Source organism: Taudactylus pleione, unplaced genomic scaffold (genome assembly GCF_031769625.1).
Source record: "Taudactylus pleione unplaced genomic scaffold, aTauple2 ptg000252l, whole genome shotgun sequence".
NCBI classification, from domain to species: domain Eukaryota; kingdom Metazoa; phylum Chordata; class Amphibia; order Anura; family Myobatrachidae; genus Taudactylus; species Taudactylus pleione.
This window is the reverse complement of record NW_028284654.1, coordinates 1,479,423-1,496,407: the sequence shown is the minus strand read 5'-3', so window position 1 is coordinate 1,496,407 and position 16,985 is coordinate 1,479,423. Positions and strand designations below refer to the sequence as shown.

The 16,985-nt window shown below is 43.9% G+C and overlaps 1 protein-coding gene across 1 annotated transcript in view; it reads right to left on the bottom strand.

Annotated features, from left to right (window-relative positions):
* The window catches only part of LDAH (lipid droplet associated hydrolase), a 248,684-nt gene that overhangs the window by 60,892 nt on the left and 170,807 nt on the right, over positions 1-16,985 (bottom strand). The window contains exon 5 of the mRNA XM_088480275.1: positions 11,765-12,005. Within this exon, the coding sequence (XP_088336401.1) occupies positions 11,765-12,005 (241 nt within the window). The remainder of the gene's footprint in view (positions 1-11,764; positions 12,006-16,985) is intronic.

Sequence of the window (16,985 nt, the reverse complement as noted above, 5' to 3'; positions counted from 1 at the left end):
ATTGTTGCAGTGTGCTGGAGGGAATATCCCTTTTCTTCTGTGGTTCAGTGTAAACCCCGCCCTTTACAAGCACCTGTGCAATATCATTAAGCTGATGTGAGTGACCACTATATTTTTTACCCCCAGAAGTCTATTTTGCTAGTTTTTATGCTTGTCCCCCCACTTTTTACTTTTTCGCCCCAAAAAGGAAAGTACTCTTTTGGTGTGTTCTTATTTTTTACTTTTCTTCATGATTTGGCCTTTGGGGGACTGTGCCAAGGGTTCTGAGTTGTTTCCCCACGTTTGCAACCAAAAATAAAGATTTTCACTTTTCATCTGCTATTCTTAAGCAAATCTTTTTCACCTATTACATGGCATTGAGTTTCCGCGTAAATGAAATCCGTCTGGAATTGAATTTGGAGATAAGTTCCGACCAGGCGAAAAGCGTCAATAAAAGAAACTTTTTCGCTGATTACGGCTTTTCGCCTCTAATGGAATATGGCTGTTAGATGCAAAATGCTTTCTGATAAGTATAGGATGAAATTAGTTCGGATCTGATGCAACATTCAAGTCCTTTTGCATCACTAAACTGTCTGTGATCCCCATGCCCACCCACTGGGTCTGATTCAAAGGAGGATGCATACGCGTCCGCGTCTTTTGGCAGTCGCCCATCTGCGGCTTTATACAAATGCTGCTACCTGGAATAGTTGGCAAGCCTCTCGGGTGCCCACCACCCACCCGCATATCCCCGCATCCCCCCCATCACAGGGGCAGGGGGGGGCATGACGCAATGTCTGTAATCTCGGCATTGTGTAGCGGGGGCGGGGCCACGGTGATGCAAACGCGTGGTGACGCCTCCCACTCCACCCCCATGCAGCATCATGTCTTTCCACACCCGTCGCCCCCCACCCCCCCCGAAGGGGGCAGCAGGCAGAATGTCGGCAAGTATGCAGTGAGTATGAATGTGCAAGGACAGAGATGCCCACTTTGATAATCTATAGATGCTGTAATTCCACCTGGTGCATCTTTAGATGCCACCATTGGCCTCACCACCGAAATCTGCACCGGCCCTATTGCTGGTACAGCCTCTTAAATTTCTGGGGGCTCTCCTGTACTCCCAGGACAGCCGGATCCCTCACACACCTCCCTAGTAAAGCGTGGGGGGAGGGGAGGAATCATCATGGCCCCGCCGCATTGTTGTGATGTGATCACATCAAGACGCTCCCTGCTCTTGTCACCTGGACTTTACCTTCGGGATCGAGAAGTCATAAAAGTTGTCAAGTATAGTGTTCACTGATCATTGTGCATCCCACTATAAAAGATATGTCCATGACAACTGTGGGAGGAGCCTGTTTCTTGAATACATACTGGCAGCCCAGTCAATTATTTTTTGTAAAAAAAAACAATCGTAAAAATAAATGGCAGTAGCAATTCAACTTTTAAAATATAAATATTCCTCTACTGCGAAACATCGCTCAATATTGCACCAAATGGTTAAAGATGTATTTTTTTTCCACCTATGAGAGCCAGCCACGGTCTTACAGCTATATCAATATTTGTAACACTTACATTAACTGTGTACCCTGTACTTAAATCGAGCTGCACCGTACGCACAGGCTTGCCCAGCACTGTGTCATTTTTTGACATGTTGTTTGGCCTGCGGCTCGCAGGAGTATTTGCCCACCAGAATTTAGGAGGTTGTCTGAGAGAATTTTTTGGCGCTGCTCCCCATCCCTCAGCTCGTCACTAGAATCGGATAATAAACAAACCCCAGGAAGAGAAGAAAGATCGTCTACTAACACTCGTAGACCTCTTGCAGAGACCAAACGCTCTTTAATAGCCTAAGAAACATGTCTAGTTAAAATTACGGAAGTTGAGTCGGAAAAAAATGTAACACTTAGGAGATAGTACAGGCAAGCGATTCAGGGATTTATTTAATGACAACAGGATGGTCGCAGTGCAAAGCCTTGGATGAGAAATAACTAACGACTCGGGTGGATGTGAAGTTTTTTTCTTGTACCCTAGGACAACATTCTGCAGGTGTCCGTGACTCACTTTGGATTACAGTGTTTTTCCAAACAGGTTACACACATCTAATTCTGTCACACTATGTTTTTAAAAAAAGTAAAATTTTAGATAACACATACTGCCCTTACATGAACCTGAATCATTTCAGGCAGCACCTGAGCTATAGGGATGTTATGATTCTTTTATTTTTACTTGGTTAACCATCCTCTCCTATCAATAGTGTTTGAAGTTCTTTCCGCCTCCTGTATTTTGCAGTTTAGGCTTATTCTATTGCTTTCAAATATGTTTTTTTTTTTACAGGCTTCTGCACACTTACAAAGATGCATTTAAAATATGTTTTTGTAAGGTGTTTACTGTGCGTTATTTCAGCAGCCAGTAAATTAACTAGAAGGACAAAAAATGCCGGCCCAAACAAAAATTTTGCTAAATTTTTGTAAAACAAAAAAATTAAAATGGAACAGCAGCAAACGGTTATCAGTGTGGTCTTGACTGCCTAAAATTTCTGAAAGTCAAAGGGTGAAAGCAGAGGATGAACCATCGTCAGAGCAGTGGGTAAAGTGGCCGTGGCACCCGGGCAATACTGGGCAACCCCAATGGCCCTATCTGCTCTTAAGAGAAAGCACAAGTGGTGCATGTGCGGTGAAGGTCCCCCCCCCCTCCTCACTGTATAACCATGGGCACAAGCTGTGCCATGCAATGGCTGCTTCCATGGTTACAGATATGTCTGAGATATCCCCCAGGGCGCTTATATTACATTACTGTAAAATTAGAACTTTAATTTAAAGACTCCACAAATTTCTTCTTTAGCACTCTACTAAGGGCCTGATTCAGATCCGCTCGCGAGCGCACAGCACTCGCAAGCGGGTCGATGCCCCCCCACTGCACATGCGCTGCTTCCGGCGTGCGCGAGCACCAGCGAGTGACGGCAGCTCCTTCGCTCACTACAAGTTAGGGCGGCTGTCGATGTTGATTGACAGCTCGCCCCGTTTTGTAGGCGGGAAGGGGGGGGTGGCTGCACAAACGCAGGCGTTACCTTAGGAACACCTGCCGTTTGTGGGTGGCCCTACTGACATCACTCTATATCAGGCTCTCAGTGCAAAATAAAATCCTCTCTCAACATCCACTGTAGTCCAAATATGAGAAAGAAGAACCTCAGACAGTGAAAAATAAAAATCTACTTTAAAAATATGATCTGTCTGCATCACCCAGGACTTATCAGAGCTGCTATAATTTGCAAATACTAGTCTCTGCCTTCCCACCTAGCAATTCCGAGAACCGGAGACTGCAAGCCATGAGACGTCCACTTTCAACGTCCCTAGACAATGGAAATCTCTGCCTTTGTACTCAAAGACTCCATTATCAGCGCACCATTGCGAGGACCAAGGACAATTACATTTGAGAACGCAGCTGCGTTCACCGACACGCCCTTGACTCCGATAACACGCCCATGAGACGGCCTTTTATTGCGTTCACTTCAGGCCACTCTCCAGTAATGCCCATGGCTTTCGGTCACATTCTTAAATGAAAGTGATTGTACGCAACAGGGATCTCTGTGTATGTTCAGTAGTACGCATGCACCGTACACGTTTCTCTGACTTTTTGCGCCTGCGCAGTAGCAAAAGTTGTGCTCAACTGCGCAAACTACGACACTGCATTCACCTCCAAATCAGGCCAGATGTGTTAATAATAAGTGCAAAGTCACAGTAGGTGATTTGCATATAATATAATGAAGTGTATACATAATAGAGGCGATGCAGTAAGGAAGCCGATGGTCGAAATGCCGACCGCCGGCTTCCCGACTGTCAAATCCCGACGGGGTACTAATGACAGGCGTCGAAATCCTGATGCCTGTCATTATACCTACGCCGGGAGCCAGACGCCCGGCATACCGAACGAACGTAAGCCGCGCAGGGGGAGTTTAGGTTAGGGGCTCCAGAGGGAGGTGGGGGGACTTAGGGTTAGGCACCCCGCCGGGAGGGTTAGGCTATGGGAGGGGAGTGTTAGGGTTAGGCACCCCCGGGGGAGGTTAGGGTTAGGCACCCCCCGAGAGACTTAGGTTTAGGCCGCGGGGATGGGGAGGTTAGGTTTAGGCACTAGGGGAGGAGGTTAGGGTTAGGCACCCCTAAGGGAGGGTTAGGGGGGAGTAGGGTTAGTTATACTTACCTAAATCCCCTGTCGGGATTTTCACTGCTGTCGGTCTGCCGGCGTCGGGATTTGATCATTCATACTGATTCCCAATAGAGAATAGTTAAATAATGTTAATAAATGCTGAAGTCACATTTTTCCTATAATGTGTAATGAAACACTAACACTCCCCGATTTGTTTACCCCTTTTAATAAACTAATGGGAGCTCAGAGTGCCCCAAACTTAAATTAGGATCAAACTGATAACAACACAGCCAGGCGACAAAATTGTTAAACCTGCTGATATCGCCAAACACGCCATAGCCCCAAATCACTTTGCTAAAAATTCTGCTCAATTATACAATTTGAAGGATGACGCAGATGGAATTCAACTGTCAGTAGACTCCATTCACTCTTTCTGATAGGTTTGAACTAGACTAGATATAGAAGCTCCTGGCCTGGACGAGTTTACTTTTCCATAACCTTCTGCGAGGAGCTCATCCCCAACAGCTTACTGCTATTCAATCAAGGACAACTGCACTTTTCCAGTTGGAACCTCAAACTGTCCCCATCACAAAAACTGGATGAGAACCAAACAAGTGTAAAAAGACCTATTGCACTCCTGTATCAGTCCTCTCCTCTTGATGCTAGTGCCCCCTGACCAGGGGGTTTATCTACTAAAGTTCGATTTTGGATTCTGTTCGATTTTCAATTAGATTTTGATTCCTTTTTTTATAGGAGATTTAGCCCGAATCGAATGTCAAATCAAACAGAAAAATTATTTTAATTCCAAATCGAATATTTGCAAAACATCGATGTTTTCCCATAGACGTATATAGGATCCCTTCATTTACTAACAATCGATTTGCAAATAGAATGTAAAGCGAACTCAAAATCGAACTTCAAATCCCCAAATTAATAGAAGTGCTTCATGATTTCGATTTTAACATGAGCAGTTCTACTTGACACAGATGCATGCATTCATCAGTGAGATGCATGCATGTACCTTAGTGTAAAAAGCTTGTTAAGTGTTAATTTAAAAAAAAATTGACGTGGGGTCCCCCCCCTAAAAGCACAACCAGCCCCAGACTTTTCATAGCCAGCCCTGGTTCCCTTGTACTTAGCGCAATCAGCACAAGGGTCGGAGCCGGTCCTGGAAATACAGGGGAAAAATGCGTAGGGTTCCCCTGTAATTTCCATAACCAACACTTGGCTATTTCTAGTGGGGAGTAATGCCACAGCAAGGGAAACCATATCACCGGGTTTCCCGGCCATAGCATTACCCTTGACTGCTAGTAAGCCCAGGTCGAGGATCCCTGGGGAGTTGGGGACTCCCCAATAAAGGGGTCCCCCTCTCCAGGGCACCCCAGGCCTAGGCTGATAGCCCGGGGCTGTCATGCACCATTGAAGTCAACCGAAGTCAATGGTGAATACCGCAAGGTTACTAAAGGTTAGCCTGCGGCTCTCACCATTGAAGTCAATGGTGGGAGCCGGTCATAGGCTGAGAGAGGCGGACATGCAGTTCTACTGTTAAAGACAATGTTTTCACTTATATTTTTACACACTTTTACACAATCAACTCGGCACCCACCACCCAGGGGTGCCGGGGATAGCTCCGGACTCTCAGCCTAGGCCTTATTGGGGGTCCCCAGGGGTGCCTGGGATAGCCCCGGGTTCTCAGCCTAGGCCTTATTGGGGGGTCCCCAACTCCCCAGCTTGGGCTGACTAGTGGTCAGGGGTAATGCTTTGGCCAGGGGACCCGGTGATAGGGTTTCCCTGGCTGTGACATTACCCTCCCCCCCCTCGCTAGAAATAGCCAGTTGCTGGTTATGGAAATTACAGGGAAACCCTACGCATTTTTTCCCCTGTATTTCAAGAGTCAGAACCGGCTCAGAGCCTAGTGCTGGTTGCGCTAAGTACACAGGAACCCTACTATTTTTTCCCCCTGTATTTACACAACCAGGACTGGCTATGAAAAGTCCAGTGCTGGTTGCGCTTTTAGGGGGGGACCCCACATCAATTTTTTTTTAAATTTACACTTAACAAGCTTTTTACACTAAAATACATGCATGCATCTCACTGATGTATGCATGCATCTGTGTCAATCAGACCTGCTCATGCTAAAAATTAAAACATGAAGCAGGTCTATTCATTTGGAGATTTAAAGTACGTTATTGAGTGGGATTTGGTGTTCGATTTGTACATGAGCATGCAAAATCAAACATCAAATCCCTTCTTAAAATCGACAAAAATCGAATTTAATTTTAAAATCAAATGCAAAATAGAATATTAATAAATTGGAGATCTGCTAAGGGATTTTGCAGTTCAATTTCAATTCGATTTCAGTTGATTTAAGAGATTCATAAAAATGAATCCCAAATCGAACTTTAGTAAATTTACCCCCAGGTGGGCTTTGCGTAAGATAAACAGGCATCTAGCAACAACCAGTAGGGTCCTAAAACCAGTGGAACTGGTTAAGAAGGATTCTACTGGGTTTTTCTGCTTTTGCCAGATTCAGATAAAGCTTTGCATGTCTACATTAGCGATATTGATACGAGGTGCTTTATGGATTTGGCTCAAAGATACAAATCATAACCTCTTGTTATCTTTGAATGGGGATCCGTTTGCAAGGGTTTTCAGCAATGGCTTTCTGTCCAATGCATTTCGCATTAATAATGGCGCTAAGCAGGTTTTTTTTTTTTTTTTACCAGCCGGGAGACCTCGTTGTCCGCTTTCTTCTGTTGCACAAACATAGGAAGGACTCGCGTTACACATGTACTGCTACCAAATCTGAAGCCCTTTATATTCAATGTCTCTAACTATTTTTTTTTCTAATTCTTCCCTAACTATTTTACAAAATATAATTATATATACCTATATATGAGTCCCTGTATCATAAGCTAATGTAAATGTTTCATTAGATAAAGTGGAGAGCGATAAAGAACCAGCCAATCAGCTCCGGTCATTTTTGAAACACAGCCTGTAAAGTGACAGAAGCCGATTGGTTGGTACTTGATCTCTCTCCAAGCTTTGATAACTCTGTATCATACTTGATATAAATACATGAATAAACCTCATTTGATAATTGTTAACCCGTGTGGAAATGGAAACCCCAGAGACCCAAACTATAACCAAAAGAATGGGGAGGGGGAGGGAGGAGAAACCCTACCTAATCTTGTTAACTACCATTAGGCATGTTCTATCGCTCAATTGAGAGACCTTGAATGGACCTGGAAGGTCTCTGGACCTCATTCAGAGTCGGTCGTAAGCGGCCGCTCGGTCGTACGCATCCGATGTTTCCAAACCATGCATGCGCACAGTTAGTTGTGCGCATGTGCGTACGAGGCTTTGTGATCCAAAATGCTGTAGATCGTACGGCTTAAGAGCAGGAAGTGGCTTCCGAGAGTTGATTGACATGAAAGGCCGTTTGTGGGTGTTGACGGGGGTGGTGGTCTGAAAACGCAGGCGTGCCTCAGCGTTTTGAGGGCGTTTTAGGGGCGTACATAATTTACCTGCTACGACCGACATAGAAGGCCGGAAGTAGTAAAACGTCACTCTGCGAGCAGGTTAGAGGCCTGGCTGATCGTACAGCTTGAGGTTGGGTATGTGCTCTCTCAAGCCCCAGAGTACAATCGATACTATCGAATGTTATTGATGTTAGGATTGATGTTTCTATTTTGAGCCACACAATGCTAGCAGCTAATAATAATCGTTTGTTGAAGCTAATAACACTGCTAATTGGCTTGTAATTGATTCAGCTGCGCTAGCATTAGCGAATAATAAGAATAAATACATTTCATGGGGATGGCTTATTCTATGCGTGTTTTTGTTAATTTTAACATGCATTTAACAACAACACAACATTATTAATCCAAAATCCAGGTTTAAATTCTTTTTAATTTGCAAACGCACTACCAGTAAAACATCAGCATGAACTAAATGACATATGAACAATACAACACAAGCGTCCGCAACCATCAGAAGAAAATTAACATACAGCGACTGACAACGATTGACTCGATCGCTAGCTGCTATCACTCACTAGCTAGAGGAGGTGCATTGTTCACGTATGGGCGTCACTTTGGTTGAGACCGACCGGCCGTGCGATAGCTACCCTTTTCAGTTTCTCGGTCGTTAGGCGTACGACCGAGCGGCCGCTTACGACCGACTATGAATGAGGTCCTATGTCCTGAAAACCCTTGGACCCCCTAAACAAGGTGTGTGCCCAAATTTGCTAACTACAAACCAAGAGACCTTGGGCCTGATTCATTACGAATCGCAACTGCAACAAAGTACGCAGATTGGCCGATGGTGCGTACGTTTAGGGGTGGTGACAGGGGAGTGGTCGGGGAAACACAGGCGTGCATGTCCATTTGAATGCTGTTTGCTGGGAGTGCATAAATTAGCCACTGCGACGGCATACGCAGCTTGTATACTCGCTGCATGCGACGAGGTTAGCAATTTCTGAGCAAGGTCAGACCTGTTGTAATTGTACGTGAGGGGCCGATGTTACTCGATGTTCCCGATGTATACACAGGACTGCAATTCTGTAGTGAATCAGGCCCCTTGAATGTATGGGATCAGGTTTTTAAGGATTGCGTTACGCTTTAGTGAACCCCCCTCTTGTTGTGCTCAATTTACGACTGTGTTCTGGATCTCCATATGTAAAGTCTAGTATAATGCACACATATATGTTAAAGTAAATAACATGGACATTATATGACGGGGGCTGCAGTGATCCCAGGTCAGCAGAGACCGTTTCGTGTGTGACATCGGATCAGAGTGTCGCTGGAAACTATTGTACAATGCTGACAGCTACGTTATTACCATATTCAGAGAAATACGAGAGGCCTGTGCATAATGATGTATGTAAATACATGTTAATGAACATTTCCATAAAAATGAAGAAAAATGAAGCCTCGCTGAAGGTATCAGTATGAAATTAATTTCAATAAAAACGTCCAAAGGTTTTCTGGCCGTGCTAATGTAGATCTGCTTTCTGTAGACTTGTAGCTCTGGCATTCATTAACAAGTATAAACCGCTTATAATGCTGCACACATTTATCAGACGGGTGCAACAAATGTTCTCAGGGTGAAATAAATCTACAGGGTCCTCCTTGTAGACATAAGGCAATTTCATACAAAATGCTTAGGGGTGACGGGGAAAATGGGCGTGTGCGCTAAGGTTCATTTGTGAACATGGAAAAATGCTTGTGCAGCGTCTTTGCTGTTTTTTGATGCCATGGAACCCAAGCGAATAAGTCTGCCCATCGAGTGCAAAAAGTTGTGCCTTCGGTCGGATTCTGAGACGCACGACCTGGTGATGTCGTACACCGTTGAGCGATTTTTTTTTAGCTACTGCGCATTTAAATCGCACTCCGTTGCCGATGCATCGCCGTTGTGTTCATACATAGTAGCTATTTTAGACAGACGAACACCCGCAGAAGTGTAATGAAAATGTTTTGGACGTTCCTGGCCGGTGGGTGGGAGGTGGCTATTTAGACGCACAGAGATGGACCGCCTTATGGGCGTGTTATGGGAGTGTTGCAGCCACGTGGATGAAGTCTAATGCTGGCCACACACATAGCGATATTTTACCCGATCTGGACGATTCCGACACATTGGAACGACAGATCGTGTGAAATATGGCCAAATTGAGAGTTAAATCGTGAGTCCCCACTCACGATCACGATGCGATGCTCGTCCCCGCTGGTCGCACATCGCATCGTCAGATCTGCCGTGCAGTAGGGCAGATCTGACAATCTAGGAGGCGATGCACTGTGAAAGTCTGGATGCAGGAGAGATCGTATGAAGATTGGACACCAAATTGTGCCCAGATCGTGTGGAGAGCTGCCGGGGAGAGTTTCAAGGGAAATTGTACACATAGGCTGATCGTGAGAACATCGCTATGTGTGTGGCCAGCTTTAGAGGCAGAAAGGGGGGCATCTCAGTCCTTGCACATTCAGGCGCACGCTTGTACGCCAGAGGAAGGGCTTTTCTACCATTTGCATAAGACTTTATAGCAGTCGCAGCGGCTACTCAGAATCAGCCCCACAAATGAGGTTAAAATGTGCAATATTTTATAAGATAAATTGACAAGCTACAATAAGAAGGGCTCTGGAGGTGTCCTGTCAGATGCATTATAAAATGATGTTACTGTTCACACCATGAGCATCGGCACAAAGAACAATGACAACCTATATTTTTATTTATTAACTCATAGTTAAACCAAAGAGACTTCTCCAATCCAATGTAACAGTGCCACCAAGTGGCCAAATCATCATAAAAAAATAGTAGAGTGATGCACTGCAATATCTAGGTGTAACTCATGAACAGCGCAACTGTCACTGTGGAGACAGCCTTACTTATAGTTGCCAACTGTTGATAAGTAGAAATTGCATTATGTGAATTGTTGTACACTAAGGGCCTGATTCAGAGCCGCTCGTAAGCGGCCGCTCGTTCGCTCCGAGTGATGTACGCACATCTGCGCATGCGTATGGGTCGTAATGCGCATGCGCCAACCAGTCATTGCGGTCGGAAATCGAGCGCTCGCAAAATAGCGAGTGCCTGCTAATTTGAGTGACAGGATGAGGCGTTTGTGGGTGGTAACAGGGGAAGGTGCTTGAAAACGGGGAGTGGAGATCCGAACGCAGGCGTGCCAAACGGTCAAAACGGGCGTTTTAAGGGTGTGCATAATTAACAGAGCAGCGTCATCGACCACGTCACTTGGTTGTTTCTTAGCCTGAACTGTTCGCATGATTGCGGTAGGATAAACCTACCACAAGCTCTGCGAGCAGTTCAGACGCCTTTCGATGTACTCGATTAATCAAATAAATAGCGGAGATGACGTAGGATGCGAGCGGCCAGGGGGCGTCTTTACAAAATAGCGAGCGCATGTTTCATTTGCTCGCACAGACATAGAGGCGTCAACAGACCAGAAATGTCGCTCAATTTAAATATCCGGCCCCTTTTTCTGAACGAGCAAGCACAAATAGCGTCCGGCTCTGAATAAGGCCCTAAGATCCTGTGTAACAGGGTGGCGCAGTGGTTAACATTGCTCTATCATAGCACTGTGGTGCAGAGTTCAATTCCACACCAGAAGCCTATCTGTGTGGAGTTTGTATGTTCAGATGGTAAGCTCCAGTGGGACGGGGACTGATGCGAGTGACTAATATTCTCTGTACAATGCTGTGTAAATTGGTGGTGCTATATAAATAAATAATAATGATAAAACAATAACATATGTAGCCCATACCTTTACTATGAAATAGTCATATCTCAGAGACGGTATTAAGGAACATGCTGCCTAATAATTCACCAAGAAACACTGGCAGCGATTAGGTACTTAGGGAGAGTTGTATCAAGTCTTGGAGAGAGATTAAGTGGAAAAGTTCCCCATAACAACAATTAGCTTCTAACTGTCATTTTGAATACTGTGCTATATAAAATGACAGTTAGAAGCTGATCGGTTGCTTCTGGCAACCTCACCGCTCGATCTCTCTCCAAGGATTGAAACATCTCCCCCTTACAGTCTCAGTGTGGGCAGGTTGTATCTGTTGTAATCTCATGTATATCGATTTTACCTGGCTGCCCTCTATTGTGTGTAGGTGTGAGGGGTAAACACATCACTCACCTGCACACTCCATCCTGAAAAGGTTCAGCGAGGCCACCACGCAAGCCTCATCCACGGATTTGATCCCACGCAGCGCAAACTTCACCAGAGACGTCTTCATGACTTCGGGCAGGAAGGAGAGCAGATAGCAGGGCATATATACAATGTACCGCAGACTGCACAGCAACGGAGTCATCACTTTGCCTTGAGGTGACTGAGCCATTCTTTCAATAGTCGGAAACAGCAAGATAGACCTCAGAACCTGCACAAAATAACAAAAATAATAATAATAAAAAAAAAAAAAAAAAAAATATATATATATATATATATATGGAAAAAGTGAATGATACAGCGACAGGCGTCACTTAGAAAGTGCACTGTGCAATAAATATATATAAAAAATTATGTAATCAAAAGTTCAAAAGGACACACTAACATGAATACATGAAATAAAAACGCACATATTACATATGACTTTAAATGTCAAATTAATATCTAAAAAATGAAGGAGCAAAGATATTAATAATATTAAATGATAACTGAGTTAAAAAACAGATACATAAATCTCAACAAAAAGTGTTGGAATAAAGTGCAAATGGAAAATGGTAAGTATTGCACAAGCCCAATAATATAAATAAAAAACAAATGAAGTCCCATTGGATGAAACGCGTTAATTTTTTATATATATTTATTGCACTGTGCACTTTCTAAGTGACGCCTGTCGCTGTATCATTCACTTTTTCCACATTTTCGTTTGGCATTTGCCCCAATCCCTCTTATTGGTATTCAGCTGACACCTTTAGGTAGTGCGTCTCGTTATTTATATACCTTGCACTTTATTCGTTTACTACAGTTTAAATTATTTTTAATACTATATTTACTGTTGTTGGTTGGCGCCATAGCCATCACATTTGTTCTATATATATATATATATATATTTTTTATTTTTTTTTTAAATGGAAAACACCTCAGTTGTCATTAACGTTCAAAAAAAAGAAAAAGCCCGACTATTCCATTTTTAGAGGGAAAAATCATAATATCCTGTGATGACACAATGCAACAGCAAAATGTATGCAAGACACTAATTTATTCCTAATTTAACCACCAATCTGACCTCACTAGAACCGACATTTCATTACCGCACTACTTAGGAACTTGTAATCATTCCATTAGTAGAACATTTTGTTCCCAGCCTTTTGGATATAATACGCTGTATGTAAGTGCTCGTGTGTTCTGGGGATTGAAAAAAATAAATTATATATATATATTTTTTTTTTTATGTTTAAGGAAATCGTTTATTCTCTGTACATTGATAGTAATTACAAACAGCAAAATTTCATGTACATGTCTAAGCAACTGATAAATAGACAGTGCACCACTAGAGGGCAAGTACTGATAGCGTTTTCCACGTACAGATAACAAATTTCATTGCATGGTTTATTTTATTCTACGTACAACGACTCTTGACACAACGCTGCGTTTCCTGGGATCCTCGATCACTTATAATTACATTTTACACATGGCAGCAGTAACATCACATTATTGAGTAGGTGCTATAATAAATCTTATGCAAAGTAAAAAGATCAAAGTATATCTGACTAATCTGCAAAAACCTGGCCCTGCAAAGTAAATGGCGTTTTTTTTTATATTTACGATGTGTAAGCTATACCTGCACAACTGCGCCCATACTGACCAGTAAGGAAATGGGCTAGGGTGTAAAGATGGTTACAGGGTGTGTGATTTTGTATCTGCTGATGAGAGGAGCTGGTCAGGAATTTTTTAGGATTAAAAAAAAGGCTGCATAAAAATCAAAGATTATAGGTTACTAGATGAAATATTTAACAGTGCTCTGAATATAGGTTACTGATAATTTTTGAGGCAATTCCAAGTTTAGTGGGTCCTACATTTAATTTAATAACCACTATTTATATAGGGTCTACATATTATACAGCAGTTTGCAGAGTATTTAATTATCATCAGTCTCTGCCCCAGTGGACTTTGCAATCTATATTCTTTGCCAGTCACATTATGGTTAATGTAATCAGGAGACAATTACCGGTAACCTACCACAGTGTCTTTGGAGTGTGGGATGAAATCAGAGCACACGGAGGAAATCCAGGCTCACATGGAGATAACATTCTAAGGGGGGAATTCAAATTAACCTTGAACATTTTTTGGGCGCCAAAAAAATGAAAAATGGGATTTTTTTTTTGCATTTTCTATCTTCAGGCGACTCAATTAAGAGTCTGGTTTTTCGTGCCTGAAAAAATTATCTGTTTTTGGGAGAATACACATAGATTCCGTGATAAGTTCACGGACCCATGTGCTTTCGCCACTCGATCCGCAAAAATGGGTTAATTAATCAGGATTTTTTTTTGGGAGCTTGCTGAGGTCCTGAAAAAAAATTACCCGATAAGTGTTACAGGCAGTCACACTTAGATGGGGGTCAATTAGCCCATGGTAAATCACACAGAGAGGGCCCTTGTAGGAAAGGAATACACACAGAATTTTCGGGGCATTCTCACAGAATCCAAAAAGAGCAGGCCACCGTTCCGCATCCTGCTCACTACTCTAGTGAAGTCGGAGGGAGAGGGGCTTGACAACGTGATTTAAGGCGATTTGTGTCATTGTGATAGGGAGAGCGCTCGCGAGGGCTTCAATTTTTGCAGCAGCTCAGAGATAGGGTATAAGCCTCGTAATTTCATATGGGACTCTGTTGCCTCTATATGTTGGACCTTCATGGAGAATAACATTTCCAGGTGCACTCCAAGAAACTTTACACACAAAATTACAACCTGTAGAAAATACAGTACCAATGAATAAAGTGTTACAAAATGAACAGCAAGCCTCCCTTCCTAAGTCCTCAGCAGCAGACAGTATGGGCTGGTTTGCATCATAACAGGTGGTCCCATGAGAACACGGCTATAGAGCAAACCAGCCCCAAGTTGATCAGTGCAGGGCTATAGTCTGTAACAGGAGTTGGGAGGAGAGCATAAAAAATGTGAACATCCGGCAACTGGGCTGTCGTGACCTGTTCAACCTGTTTGGGACCCCCTTGAGCAGCAACCTTACCACCCAAGTATTCAGAGTATAATGGGCAGAGATCTATAAAAGTGCTGGGCATTACACCAAAAAATCCCCATTAAAAAAAAAAAACCCACATAGACACTAAGGGGTGCAATTCTGAGTTGCACGCAAAACGCACACAGCAGTGTGTATTGGCGGTCGCCCTTCTACGGATTTTGCAAATGTTCTACAAACTCCTGTCCTTCTGTAAATCCATGTGGCCGAATGTGCAAGAGCTGAGCCGCCCATTTTTAGCGTCCAGCCACGCTATAATACCGATTGGTGCATTCTTATACGCCACCATTGGTCGCATCATCGACACTTGCACCAGACCAATGGCAGGTGCCGTTTCTCCGCCTGACCATGTCCTTCTGTGCATGGGAATGTAGCCGCTTGCACTGACGCACACTACTGGCCGCCTTCCAGCACTTTTCCGCCACCTTTGCGATATTGTGTGAATTGATCACGATAGCGCCTTTGTGTGTACAGTCGGGGTAACGCATGCGCCGTATAGGGTTTTCCAAACTTTCCGTTAAGGCGCAGTTGCAGATAATCACTTGACTACGTGAACATCGGCAGTGCGTGCGGATTGCGTGCAGCTCAGAATGAGGCCCTAACTGATGTATATAAAACAATGTAATCCATCCTATACTCCTGCCTGTATACTGCGCCAACCCTCTTGACAATTTGCGTCTATCTTTATCATACGTTGTATGTTCCTTGTTGGTATTGTATCATCTCATATATTCAGTTATTTTTATTTTTTGCATTACTACTATATGTATGGTATTTTAACTTTTTAGTTTCAAGTTGTTCACATTGCAACAAACATCCATTACCTAATATATTGTTTAGTTTACATTGCTTCCTTAGTTATGGGTCACTTATTTGCAGTTTGCTCACGTGGATTTTGGCATCTAGGCTACTGGCTGAACCGTGGTAGTTGCAGAGGTGTCAACTGTACGCACATACGAGTGATAGGTTTACCAATGACATTGCTGGGCTGTCTCTGTAATACAGCAAACAGTTTTTATTTATCATTATTATTATTATTCTCTAAGTACATGGAGTGCCTGCTTTTGTGTGTGTGCGTTGCAGATGTGTTTTGCAGAGCTTCAGCATGATGAATGGGAGTATCCGGGAATTAGAGAGGTTCCCGGACTGTGCGTATAGTGCTGCAGCACACTCTCTGGGGTGCCGAGGGTAATCCGGTCCCACTGGATAATCCGGCCTAATTCCAAAGGGTGAATGAGGTCTCCTGCTTGTAAGCGGTGTCCCCCTACCTTCCATGTCACCCCTAACACCAATTCTCTCCCCCATGCTGTGTGTGTGTCATAGTGACACTTTGAAAGGCATTGTAGCACCTCCTTCCCCCCCTGTCTGTCTGTCACTGCTTTGTATTATTCTCTCAATGTGTGTCCATGTCTCCATTGCTCTCCCATCCCACCTCTTCCCCAATGTTCCCCATCTCATCTCTCCCCCATGCTGTGTGTGTGTCATAGTGACACTTTGAAAGGCATTGTAGCACCTACTTCCCCCCCCTGTCTGTCTGTCACTGCTTTGTATTAGTCTCTCAATGTGTGTCCATGTCTCCATTGCTCCCCCATCTCATCTCTCCCCCAATGTTCCCCATCTCATCTCTCCCCCAATGTTCCCCATCTCATCTCTCCCCCACCATTTTTCTCTTATGTGCCCCCACTGTCCACCATGCACTACACCTTCTCCCCCCTCGGGACCTTCCGCTTCTCCACTCTTCAGCCTTTGTTTCCTCGTTTGCTCATTGTGATAGGTAAAACCGTTACTGGCGACAGCCGGTCAGAAGTGAGGTGGACAAACCGAAATGCAACTGTGTCCAACACCACCTAACAGAACCTCAATCTGGCAGGTAAGCATTTTAGTCATCTGTGCTGAGCATATGAATAGGAAACCTTTTGGGGGACGCAAGTTACTATGCCAAACTTGCTTATAATTGCTCGCACCGGTATGGTTTGTGGACAAAACAACAAGTGAGGTTTTCCTGCCGGATGACAGCGATGTGTTAGCTTGCAATGACGAAAATACATTGCTGAGGGCCTAAGGGCGCAGTGAACAGAAAAAGTTGGGGAACCGCTGCTCTATTCTATTTAATCTTCCAGAAAAAAAGGGATGCCCCCATAGGAGCTGAAAACGACAGTAT